The 13795-nt window shown below is 32.8% G+C and overlaps 1 protein-coding gene across 1 annotated transcript in view; it reads left to right on the top strand.

Annotated features, from left to right (window-relative positions):
- MUC22 (Muc22p) overlaps positions 1 to 13795 on the top strand; it is a gene marked incomplete at its 3' end in the record, with an annotated part of 85551 nt that overhangs the window by 27426 nt on the left and 44330 nt on the right. The window contains exons 7-11 of the mRNA XM_035732314.2: positions 690 to 827; positions 2116 to 2744; positions 7775 to 7880; positions 11787 to 11943; positions 13659 to 13738. Coding sequence (XP_035587622.2) covers positions 690 to 827; positions 2116 to 2744; positions 7775 to 7880; positions 11787 to 11943; positions 13659 to 13738 — 1110 coding nt within the window. The remainder of the gene's footprint in view (positions 1 to 689; positions 828 to 2115; positions 2745 to 7774; positions 7881 to 11786; positions 11944 to 13658; positions 13739 to 13795) is intronic.

The raw sequence follows: 13795 nt of genomic DNA, 5'->3' as shown, positions 1-13795 counted from the left end.
ACAATTGTCTCTGTAATGTTGGGTAAAAGTGGCATTTGTAGTTTTTCGATTAATTTGAACTTCTAAAGACATACACTTTATTTCATTTTCGTACTAGTGACTTAAAAGTTGAACTTTTAAAAACTATGTTTTGTTAGAAACAGATTGACAAAACATTTGTTCAAAAAATCACTGTATTAACACTTTCTATATCATTGCAAATGAAATTACATATAGTTATATAAATGTAGTCAGAGGGTGACCTTAAGAAAGGTATTGATTGACGTTTGATGAATTGAATGAAAATATGTTTTTCAATAGATTTAAAACATTTTCTCGTATATTTCTTCTTAAACTAGAAATGTGAAGGTACAATATTGAATTTGTCATGTTCTTCAAAGACAGATAACCGAAAATCCAGTGTTGAGATATACTTTATAAACTAATCAACATATAATTTCCTCGTAAAGCTTAAATCCTTATGAGTTATAGGAAGTGTAATTGACTAGAGCAGTTCAGAAACTTGATTAAAAAAAGACGTCTGATGTATAAACAAACCACATAAAACTTTGCTCATGTAGACTCTCTCATTATTACTCAAGATTACTGTTTTGGTTTTCAATAAAATTTAAAAAAAAAGTAATTTAACACTAAATTTCCTTTGAAATAAAAATGAAAACACTTAAACTGTACTATTTTTGTCTTTCCAGTTTTATTATGATGCCAGACATTTAGAAACTAAACTTTATGACAGACATAAGAAATTTCTATATAATCGTGGTCGATTTGCTGAAATGAATCATGAATATTATACAAATTCATCAAAAGAACTAAGAGATTGGTTAAGAGTAAGTGTAAATGATTTCTGAATTTGTGTAATTTTGTATACGTTATTTAATTTTTACAGAATTGCAAGTTTGATTACAATTATCTGAACTGGTATCAAATAGTATAATCAACCTTTAATAATAACAATCATGCCTACCTTGAAGATAAAGATTTGCAATATTTTTATGCTTTAAACAACATACTACTCAAATATATTTTCAGTAGGCACATGATATTACATCAATTTAAATAACTAATATTTAATGTAATATGTATGTATATTCAAAAATGTTTGTTGACAAAATGATACATCAACGTTTACAGTTCGACATTACTGTATAAACACTGATAACAATAATTAAATATGATGAATATATAAAGAGATTTGAGTATTTGATAAATGTTTCGGTGGAGACTAAAATCAAAAGATGAAAGAAAAGAAAAAGTAGAGATGGATTTATTTGACCTCATTTCTTTGTCAATTTTTAATTTATTCATTTGCTTGATATGCATTTCATAAAGCAAATAGAATGTTGTATTGTCTGATATCATCTGATATATATATTAGAGTATCTATTGTATTATAAGCACTTGGTTATCACTAGTTTAATTTTGTTTTAATTAAATTATAGTGTTCAGTAATTGTTTGAAGTTCAGAAGGAATCAGTGTACTTTCAATTTATTTTCTCTTTTTGAAATATTTTTACATTAGACATACAAATTAGTTAAATATGTTAATATAATTTTGCGAGGATTTTAACTAGGCTGTTATATATTCTTTTGATTTTTAAATATTTTATTTGGGTTAAATTCACTTGATGTTGCTTACTTGTATCTTCCCATTGTTGTGTATGACTGCAATTGATCAGTCTCTTGTTGGCATATGTGCATATTGTGCATATTATCTTAATTCACAAGCATTATAAACAATGAGGGATAGTGGCTAGCAGTGGAATCTAGTGTGCGCGTTCATCCCATTTGGGACTCGTCAACTAGATGTACCTGCAACCTAGAATTGAAGTTCACTTCAGGACTCAAGCCAAGTATCATTAGCTTCAAACTCCATCACGTTATCCACTTAGCTACTGAGTCCTGATGGCCACTTGCTTATATATATATATAAACGTTCTGATTAAATAACCAATGTATTTATCATCGAAATCTTTATGAAGATGCTTGATAATTCGTTATTAAGAGAAAAAATCGTGGTAAGAGTACTCTAGGAAATTAATTATTATTATGAAAATTGTCTTTAGTTCAATAACTCAAATTCAATTCATTATTTATTGGAAAATATTATGTTTACAGAGCCAGTTTGATCATTTAAACTATGTGGTCAATCGTTCAAAGCAATTAATTGAACAATCTAAATCACTTGTGCCTATTTATCTACGAACTAATCGTATTAAATCCCCTGTAAATGGTGTAATGTTATGCGATTATGAAACACCTAAATTTAAACTAACCGCTGGTGAACGAATTGTTATAATTGACAATATGGCTGGTGGTGTACAAAATAAACAGAAATTCCTACTAAGAACAGGTACTAATCAAGAGGAAGATATAACATCTGAAGCATCACACAATATGACATCTGATACATTGGATATTTGTGAAACAGACAGTGACAGTCATTCAAGAACTGAAGAAATAGACGATCGTTCAACTGACAGTAACTCTTATTTACGATATCCAAAACCTAGAATTACAACAATGCCTTATTGGAATTTCGGTCGTGGTCAAACCAGTGGTTCTGAAATCACGAGTAGTGATCAAACGAGTAGTACTTTTACAGAAAATGTCAGTCCGTTGGGACAATCATCGTCAAAGCTTCATTGGCATATTAGAAGTATTGATGGGAAAGTCGAAGCATTAGTACCATCTGTATGTGTATGGATTCCGTCACCTGATATGGAAGCTCAAGAGAAGGCAATAAAGTAAGCAACTCTAAGTTATTATTTACTTAGCTTATTTATTAAACTGTATTTTTTCATTGCTTCATATAACTGTTCCCAAAAAAATTACCCTCATAGTATATTTTAGGCAAGATATCACTAAATATTTCAAACATTTTATACTTAATTTTAAAACACTTCTGAAAACATGTAAAGGTTTATGTTTATGTTACAATAAATTAACTAGTATTGTAGTGAACGATAACACGATTGACGACAACCAAACGTGTTTCAATAAAATACAGAATTTCATAGTACAATCACATATATATATATAATCAATATTCAATCCCTTAACCATAAAACGGCAGAAAAAGCCAAGGCACAAGCTGAATACACAGAAGTAAACAAACAAGTGAAGAGGAGCATCAGAACCGACAAACGTAAATATGTGGAAGATTTAGCAACGGCGGCGGAAAAGGCTGCAAGAGAAGGAAACATGAGACAATTGTATGACACGACAAAGAAACTCTCTGGAAATCGCCGCAAACCAGAACGACCAGTGAAAAGCAAGGAAGGCGAGGTAATCACCAACATTGAAGAGCAACAAAACAAGTGGGTAGAACACTTCAAAGAACTCTTGAATCGACCAGCTCCACTGAACCCACCCAACATCGAAGCAGCACCCACGGACCTCCCAATCAATGTTAGCCCACCAACGATTGAAGAAATCAGCATGGCCATCAGACAAATCAAGAGTGGTAAAGCAACAGGACCGGACAACATCCCAGCAGAGGCACTAAAAGCAGACGTAGCGGCAACTGCAAGGATACTCCACATTCTCTTCAATAAGATTTGGGATGAGGAACAAGTACCAAAAGACTGGAAAGAAGGACTTCTGATCAAAATACCGAAGAAAGGCGATCTCAGCAACTATGATAACCACAGGGGCATCACTCTTCTCTCAATACCGTGAAAAGTCTTCAACAGGGTATTGTTAAACAGGATGAAGGACTGCGTAGACGCCCAACTTCGTGACCAACAGGCAAGATTCCGTAAGGATAGATCGTGTACAGACCAAATCGCAACTCTACGGATCATTGTGGAACAATCAATTGAATGGAATTCATCATTCTACATCAACTTCATTGACTACGAAAAGGCATTTGATAGCGTGGACAGAACAACACTATGGAAACTTCTTCGACACTACGGCGTGCCTCAGAAGATAGTCAATATCATACAGAACTCATATGATGGATTACACTGCAAAATTGTGCATGGAGGACAGTTGACAAAGTCGTTCGAAGTGAAGACCGGTGTTAGGCAAGGTTGCTTACTCTCACCCTTACTCTTTCTCCTGGTGATCGACTGGATCATGAAGACGTCAACGTCTGAAGGGAAGCGCGGGATACAGTGGACATCTAAGATGCAGTTAGATGATCTAGACTTCGCAGATGATCTGGCCTTTCTATCCCAAACGCAACAACAGATGCAGGAGAAGACGACCAGTGCAGCAGCCTCAGCATCAGTAGGTCTCAATATACACAAAGGGAAAAGCAGGATTCTCCAATACAACACAGAATGCACCAATCCAATCACAATTGACGGAGAAGATTTGGAAGATGTAAAAACCTTTACATATTCGGGCAGCATCATTGATGAACATGGTTAATCTGATGCAGATGTGAAAGCGCAGATCGGTAAAGCAGGAGTATATTTACAACTGAAGGGCATCTGGAACTCAAAACAACTGTTAATCAACGCCAAGGTCAGGATTTTGAATATCAATGTCAAGACAGTTCTACTGTATGGGACGGAAACCTGGAGAACTACGAAAGTCATCATCCAGAAAATACAGGTGTTTATTAACAGCTGTCTACGCAAAATACTTCAGATCCATTGGCCAGACACTATTAGCAACAACCTACTGTGGGAGAGAACAAACCAGATCCCAGCAGAGGAAGAAATTAGGAAGAAGCACTGGAAGTGGATAGGACACATATTGAGGAAAGCACCCAACTGCGTCACAAGACAAGCCATCACATGGAATCCTCAAGGCCAAAGGAGGAGGAGAGGAAGACCAAAGAACACATGACGCCGAGAAATGGAGGTAGACATGAGAAAAATGAACAAGAATTGGATGGAACTAGAAAAGAAGGCCCAGGACAGAGTGGGTTGGAGAATGCTGGTCAGCGGCCTATACTCGATTGGGAGTAACAGGCGTAAGTAATGTAAGTAATGTAATGTAATGTAACCATAAAACGATTATTAGTTCTACTGACTAAAAAAAGTTTTGTAATACCTTTGTTTCTTGTACCTTACTGTTACCATTTTTAACAGAAGTTTATTATCATTATCATGCTATAAAAATAAGTATATATATTTGCGATTGTACAACTTTGAAGATGAATCCTCCGAAAAGAGAACTCTTCAGTGAACCAATCTTACTCTAATATACAATAATATTTATATATCATCTATGGAATTATTGAAGTGATCAAGGCAGTTTGTGGAGTCAGTGATAACAGTAAAAAGGATTGCATAAACAAATAATAAGTAAAAAGTACAAATTGAAAGTGTGATGACAGGTGTACTAGTTGTGATAAGAATAATAAAGGCTTGAAACAATATTTCATAATAGGATATAGTAAAACGACTTGGAAGAATGGACATTAGAATAACATTCATTAGAAATGATCTAAATTATGTAATAAGAAGTGTTCAGACAATTGGAATGTAAACTTTGAAATCTTTCAATGTCATATGTTGACGTATTTCAAAATAGTTGACAAGAAAATTTCTACTTACTTATTATGTTTGAAGCGATTACGAGTTCACCTAGTCTGCGAACGGAACAAAAACTCTGTGATCAAAGACCAATAAGCTAACTATTCTGATGCATCCCAGCCTCGCTAACTAAAGAGCGAAGTCCAAATTCGAAACGGAGAAATATATTCTGGAAGCAGCCAGAAGCAAGAGCAATCATGACAAGTCTAGTTGGAAATACACTCATTTGTATATTGATTTGTACACCCATTTTTGTTTAATAATCAGAAAAAACCACATATGTGAAAAATACTTCTTACAAGAATCTCGTTTGTTATATAAAATAAAATGTCATAGGGGAAAAGGAAACATATACTATACTGAGTAATCATCAAATGGAATTTAACGGAATTAATGTTGAATAAAAGTCATAAGGAGTTTATGATCTCAATCAAAAACTAAACAATCTCCACAACCCTTAAACTGATAATTACCATGTGCTCACTAGTGACTAGCTTCGTGAGAAAATTCTCGGAGTTCTGGTGAGATGCCGTGACCAGTGGAGCTAATCCGTGTCGGGTAGAAACAGGTGTCTACCTCAGTACAATGGAAGATGGTCGCGCAACTTCGTGGATCGGTTGATGTTAGACATTAACACCATTGGATGCCGGCTCAGTGATTAAGTAGGCTAAGCGTTCACGTGCGAGACTGAAGGCCCTGGGTTCGAATCCCGTGAGCGGGATCGTGGATGCGCACTGCTGAGGAGTCCCACAATAGGATGAAACGGCCGTCCAGTGCTTCCAGGTTTTCAATGGTGGTTTAACATCAATCGGTTCATGATCTCAATCAAAAACATCTTAAGCTCTACAACCCCTAAACTGATAATGAGTAAATCAATTTAATTTTGACTTTTCATCCCATCATAACATTACTATTGATGGAAGATGATTGTGGTAATTTATTTCTCATTTATTTCTACTTAACTTACAAGTACATCTGATTTAACTAATTGAACTGTTAAAAGCTCTTTAGGTTACGAGTTATATATAACCAATGATGGTTGTACAATATTGCAAAGTGAATAAACTTATAAAATATTAACTATCTAAATCTAACTAAGCGACCCAGTTCTATCATGTACTATTTTGACCATCACTTTCCACATTCAATTCTATTTTATGCCGTAAATGTTTAGTTTTGTGAAGTTTTAAAAATAAGATCAAATGATTGTTTATAGTTTATCGTCCTTTTAATAGTTTTCTGTCTGATGTCAATCCATAGTGATAACTAACAAATAGTATTCAACATTTAAGATTTAAGTTTTATATTTACTACTATATCTCTGTTGATTCAGATACAAAATCATTGACCTCAATAGTTTGCTCATATTTGAAAATATTCCCTTTGTATATATTATGTTAAAATTTTCATGAAGGAATCACATTATTAATTTAATTTGACCCATTTGACCACATATATTTTAAATAGGCTGAGTTTATTCTGTTAAAAGGTTCTTCGTAAAGTTAGTACTAAAATATTTCCCTTGTTAACAATCAATTTCAATATAACTCCCTATAACATTTGTTCAGATTGAAAAAAAAACATTTCCATATAAAACAGTATTATTATTATTATAAAAGTAATAAAACATTAAATAACCATTGTAAGTAAAGATGGATAGTGGTTAGCAGTGGAATCCAGGACGTGCGTTTCATCCTATTCGAGACTCATCAGCTGGATGTACCTACATCTCAGAGTTCATGTTCACTCTGGGACTCGAACCCAGCACCTTTGCTTATAAACTTCGTGAATTAAGGCAACATCGAGGCAATACGCACACTATGCACATATACCAATAACAGATTGATCAATTACAGTCTTAAACCTCAATGGGGAAAATTCAGGCAAAACAATACCAAGTGAACCATTATCAATGTTTAATAATAATCACATTGTGTATAAGTCGAAAATGATTGATCACCAGATTTTTGGCCTATTGAATAAAAGTTTATATGATCATCATGTGACATAATATTTATTAATTAAATTTAAGGAAGTATCTGGTAAGTATTTGTCTAGAAAGTCTTGAAATTACTTTCAATAGTTCTTATTACTTCATAGAGATGATTCAAATATATTTTAAGGTAAAATTGTATAGATAAGCTTAATCAGTTCGGGGATAAAACAAACTATTAATTACTTTTACAAATGTTTTCATTAATTATGAAACATTTTAGTGAATTTCTTAGGATCTGATTGTTTTATTTTAATCAACATCATGTCGATATTTTCATCCTTCATAGACTATATAAAGTTATATTGGACAGTTGGAATTACATAATAGATGAACAATTGAAAATTTGTCTTCAATTTTTCACAATCTTATTACAACGGTTTATTGAAAGCGATGTAAGTTCTGAATACATTTTGTATATATATATATATTTCTTTGATATTACATATGGCTAGTTACATTCTCTTACTTCACAAGCATTTTCAATCCAAAAACAAAAACCCATAGAATATTCCTTTTAAAGGGATTAACTATGGTAAATAAACGTGTAGATTGTTAAAACTATAGTATTTTATACTGAAAATCTGTTTTTATAAAGACTCGTCTTGTTTAATCCATTTCTAAATAGTAGTGTTTTTTATGATAGATTATTAAATTCTTTTTGTAAGCATTGGTGGATAGTGGCTAGCGGTGGAATTCAGGACTCGCGTTTCGTCCTATTTGGGAATCGTCAGCTGGATGTACCTGCCTCTCAGCTGACGAGTCCCAAATAGGACGAAACGCACGTCCTGAATTCCACTGCTAGCCACTGTTCACCATTGCTTACAAAAAGCTTGTGAATAAAGGCAATATCGAAGCATACGCACAGTATGCACATATGCCAATAACAGACTGATCAATTGCAGTCTTAAACCTCAATGGGAAGATACAAGCCAAACAATACCAAGTGGATTATTAAATTCGTTCTCCCTAAATCATTTTCAGTCAAAATGTAATGTCATTACTTTCAATAGGAATATGTAATAACTTGATAGAAATTAAAAATTGCCAAGTTTTAACACCAGATAGTTGATCAGTTCCTCTCACCTTCCTTTGAAGATATATTCAATAAAGTACTTCTAAATTAAAAGAATATATACAACTTTGAAGCGTTGAATAACACTGTACAATCATCAGAAAGCACTTGTTTCCTATTATGATTTTCTCCCGCTAGTACATTTAAATCTTCTCAAAGATCTTTCTTGTTTTCATAATAGTAGTCAATTACTCGATATAAAACGAATACTTATCATAATTGACTGATAGTTAGTAACTTAATCAAAAAATAGGGTAAGTTAAAACATACTCCTGTTAAGATATAAAAATATTCCATATATGATGGTAGTAGTAACATGAGGAAATCCGAGAATACTTTAAAATTCGACGTAGATCAAAAACATCACAAAAAGTAAGCTTGTTAAAATTTTTAAAAAAATTACACACACTTATCTGCTTGCATGTAAGCGTATATGTATGTATGTGAAGTTCGGGTAGTATATATATTATACTACTGAATGCATTAACTTTATAGTGAAACCCACTAAATTGATTCCCAAATTTATAGGATAACAAAGGTTTCAAACAAACTATGTTGTGAAAGATTATCAATTTGATTACTTAAGTACTTAAATCAAGTTCATTGTATTTAAAAAACAATAGGATTTAATTATAGGTGACAAGATAAAAATAATAGTAGGTAACTAAATAGATGAAATTCTATAATTTCATTCAAATTTGTTAAAATGTAATTGCAATAGCTGAGATCATGAGTCGATTGAAGCTAGACCAACATGAAAAACCTGGGAGCACTGGACGGCCATTTCGCCGCATTGAGGGACTCTTCAGCAGTGCGTATCCACGACCCCCGCCTTACGAGATTCGAACCCAGAACTTATCAGTCTCGCGCGCGAGCGCTTAACCACTAGACCACCACTAAAAATGTAATTGATCAAAACAGCTTATAAATTTGGAACAATGATCATCATATGTTAATAATAAATATCAGTATATGTGATTAGTCAAAATTAAAGTATACAAGTAGTAATGTAATACTTTGAAGCGAATAAAAAGGTGATAAGACAGTTTATTGAGTTTGTCTTTTCCTTTACCAATGAAAGGGATAAGAATATCATAAACTTCTTTTGAATATAAATACTATGATTTGGAATAAGAAAAAACAATTATCAGGTTAAAAACTGGTGGTAATTGTTAATTATCAAATTTATTATCTTTAGATTGTTTTAACCTTTGTTATAACAAAACTTGACTAAGTGTCATTTATGAGAAGAGGGTATTGTAGAGATTTTAGTAATATAATAGTTGGATTCACCAGTCAATTGAAACTAGACCACCATGGAATATCTTGAAGCACTGGACGGCCGTTTAGTTCTAGTATGAGACTCAGCACTGCGCATCCACGATCCTGCTTCGCGAGACACTTGGTTCGAATCTAGCGAAGCGGCATTGTGGATGCGCACTGTTGAGAAGATGAAACGGCTGTCCAGTGCTTCCAGGTTTTTCTTAGTGGTCTAGCTTCAATTAACTCATGAGTCCAACTATTAGATTGTCTTTTAATTGAACAGCTTCTTTTTGATCGACTAGAAAATGATAAATGAACATTGATCATAAGTAACGTTCCGTTTACAAACCTGAATTATCTGTACTATAAGATGTGACTAGGTATATTTATGTTCAGTACGAATTTTATGATAAGAAGATTCTTAAGAACACTTAATATCGTTAATGTCTTATTACTTTCCTACATATACTTTATTATAAATATTGCAAAACTACCCAAATTGCGTATGAACTTTAACTCGTTTATATGACGTCATCTAAGAGGAGGTTTAAAGTGTAATATCTCGTGGATGCGAAGTTATAAAAATATATTTTTTGATAAATGAATGAATTATTTCTGTATACATTTTTACTGATCTACTGGCATTCTCATCATTTATGATATACTTTTCATAAATGAAGGTATTCACAAAGTGTACATTGTTCAATTATTTAACCATTCCTCTACAGTGATGTTTTCATTGACAATAATGAGTACTGCAATGTTTAACAAGCATCTTAGTAACAATTTTATGAATTATATTTTTCTATTAGGAAGTTTCCAATATAGAGTTACTTAATGACTGTTTCATTGATTTCTTTTAGCAGTATGTTTTATTAGGGGTAAAATAAACATTCATTGTACATCTTATGAGCTATTATTTAAGACAATAATTAAGAATTCTAATCATGATATTAACTTACTATTTCCTGATACAACAATTTGATTGCCTAGATTATTAATACATTGGTAAACAATGAATAGACTAAATGTTTCCTAATCACACTCCCATCCTCCACATTTTATATGATATTCATATATCTTTTCCATTCCTACTAGTTAAGCTATTTCTGTATTGATTCCAAGATTCATATCAGCCATTCTTTTAAATATGCTTGATGTGAACAGAGAAATAAGAAACTATAACAAACTACGGAAGCCATTTTTCAGGAGACGTTATTTCATTCAATTCAAAGCTTGTAAAACAGTAACATTTATTTGTGTCCCTAGTTTTATTCTACAGACCATAAGCTTTCGTTTGATTTATGATTTACTGTCATAGCCTTTTCTGTCCTAAAGCTATTATCATTTAGACGTAATCTTTTGTACTCTATTTTCTACCCTAATCCCCAGTTTTGGACATAATTGTATCTTCCTAATTGTTTGTGCATTGTGGTCTTGTTGGTTACCTACTTATTTATGTATCATTTTGCACTTATCTGAATTGGAACCGAAATGAAGTATGAATCGGAATCAGGAATAAATTGGGTAGTGTTCCAGTTGGCTCGTTTTCTCTCTCTCGCAAGCTTGTCAACTAATCAGGTGATAGAATACTTTTCGTCTCTCTACCCAAAGCAGTAGTCTCACTTCAAACTCACACATACTAGCCTCAAAGTTAAACTAGTCAACCATCTTGTCAAGTTCTTAACCTGGATTGTGACAAACTATCTTCTGCATATTGGAAGGGCAGATAGATCAAGGACGTAACAGTGCTAAAACTCGGTAGAGAGAAAATTCTACCTGTGATTTTTAGGTGTGCCATAGAATCATGGTGTTTGGCTCTCTAAGTTCAAATGAATCATAAATAGGCAGTGAGGTTACCTCTTTTTGTGGCTTTTATTAAACTTTTCAATATTACAAGTTACTAAAATTGCTCTCACCCTTTTCAACATTGTTATTTTATTCCATCTTGATTAATCAATAGGGTTTAACTACAGATGATGATGAAGCATTTAAACGATTTCTAAATAACTTAGTATTCTCTTTAACTGAACCACCAACAGCTGAGGCGGAAAATTTTAATAAGGAATTCTTACGACTTATTGATGCTACACGTGAACATTGGAATAAAACAAAGACATGTAAGTTTTTCCTAACGGTATGTTTTAATTCTTCAAAATAATTTGATGGTATCTACAAGGAAACAATGAAAAAGATCAATTAAATAAAATGACATTTTGTTGTCTTCTGAAAGATCATATATTTATTAATAATTGTTACTTTCATTCTATAAAATTGACTTTAAACTTGTGGATTGCATTTTTATAGATGTATATTTTAGTAGAGTTTCGTTCGCTGAGCTGGATAGTTTAATCGTGGGGCCTTCGTTGTTCTTCTGAACAACATCATCAGCACAAACTTCAAGTAAAAGTGAAGTATTTGAATTTCTCCCTATGTGGTTGAAAGCTTGTTCTATCGACCTCAATTTTGATTGGTTATTGTTGTCGTTTAACCTGTCATTGTCTACATCTTTATTTTGATTGTCTCTATCACTGATCTGACTCCTGGTCCTAGCTTTGCTTATGAGTTTTTGATTGGTTGATAAATCGGATCGATTTCGAAGTGTTTTTGATTTCTAATTGACCTGAGTCGCAAGCTTCTAAACGTTCTCTAGTGTCCTCAGTGTTTCCTTGATCTGAGTTTTTTTACATTTTTACTGCCGAATGTGCGTCTACATGCATTAATACAAGCGAAGATATATCATGGCGTTTGACCTCTGCTTGATATTCGTCCATGTGAAAACAAGCAGAACGTCCACTTTGTCCGATTTAATGTCTCGCAAAGTTAAATCCCCTTATTTTATGGACGATGTTTGGCTTTACTTCATTTATCACCACGTCCCCCGCTTCGTATAAGACTGAGGGAAGTGATTTTTTGGCTTATGTGCTACAATTATTCTAAACAGATTCGATCATATCTTTCCATGTTCTGATGTCTTATATATATGGAATGTTGATATGTTTATTGGTTTCTGTATTTGATTTCGTTTTTGCTGATGAGTTAGACTGATATTTTCTGATGAATTTGTATGGATCGCCGATTCGTTTTAAAGATAGCAATGAAGTATGTGTTTTATTTTTTTCTCTCTGTAAGTGTGCTGCAGTCTGTGCTTTTCCTTTGTTAGTAATGTTTGTACTTAGCTAGTTTTGTCAGTTCTTGGGTTGTTGCTACTGTAGTTAAAAATTTGATATGTATGGGTTGGTTTCTGATGCAGTTGGGTCTCATTGTTTACTCAATATAAAAGATAAAGGTTGGCAGTGATTTTCAAAACAAACATTATCCCATTAAGGGTTCATCATTCGAATACGTTCGTAGTGTTTTACCAAAATGATCGAATCAACTAAATTCATAATATAAACAACACTGGAATCAAGTTACCAACTCTTCTTTAACTATAATCTTAACACCTGTTAGATAATTTATTTTTGTACATTAATTTCAGATTATTCTCACTGAATATTTTCATTTAGCGACTATTAATGTCTGAATACTAGAATCGCAGGGACGCTACTTAAAACGTTTTAGGTAGTTTCCGTCACGGAATGAAAATTAACTGTTTTTAGTATGTGATAAAGCCTCTGTGTTCTTCGATTTTCAATTATGCCTCAGTCGATCTTAGTCTTTGGCATAAACCACCCAAAAAATGAAGTTTTTTCTCAGTAATGACTTTGAATCTTAAGTGTCAAAGTGACGTTTCTGTTATGAATACTACTACTCTACTCAATAGATAAAAAGTAGTATGAGAAAAAAAGTATGATCAATCCATTTATTTTATTCTTTATAAATTTATTTGCAGTTGGAACACGTACGTCAGATAGCATTCATCTACGTCGAACAGAAATTGCAATATTTCAAAGTCTGCTTGATTGGAATAAAGTGAGTTGCTAGATTTTACCCAAAGTAAATTTAATCGTATATTATATATACATAGAT

Source organism: Schistosoma haematobium, chromosome 2 (assembly GCF_000699445.3).
Source record: "Schistosoma haematobium chromosome 2, whole genome shotgun sequence".
NCBI lineage: Eukaryota > Metazoa > Platyhelminthes > Trematoda > Strigeidida > Schistosomatidae > Schistosoma > Schistosoma haematobium.
The sequence above is the reverse complement of the archived record's forward strand: the minus strand, read 5'-3'. Positions and strand labels throughout refer to the sequence as shown.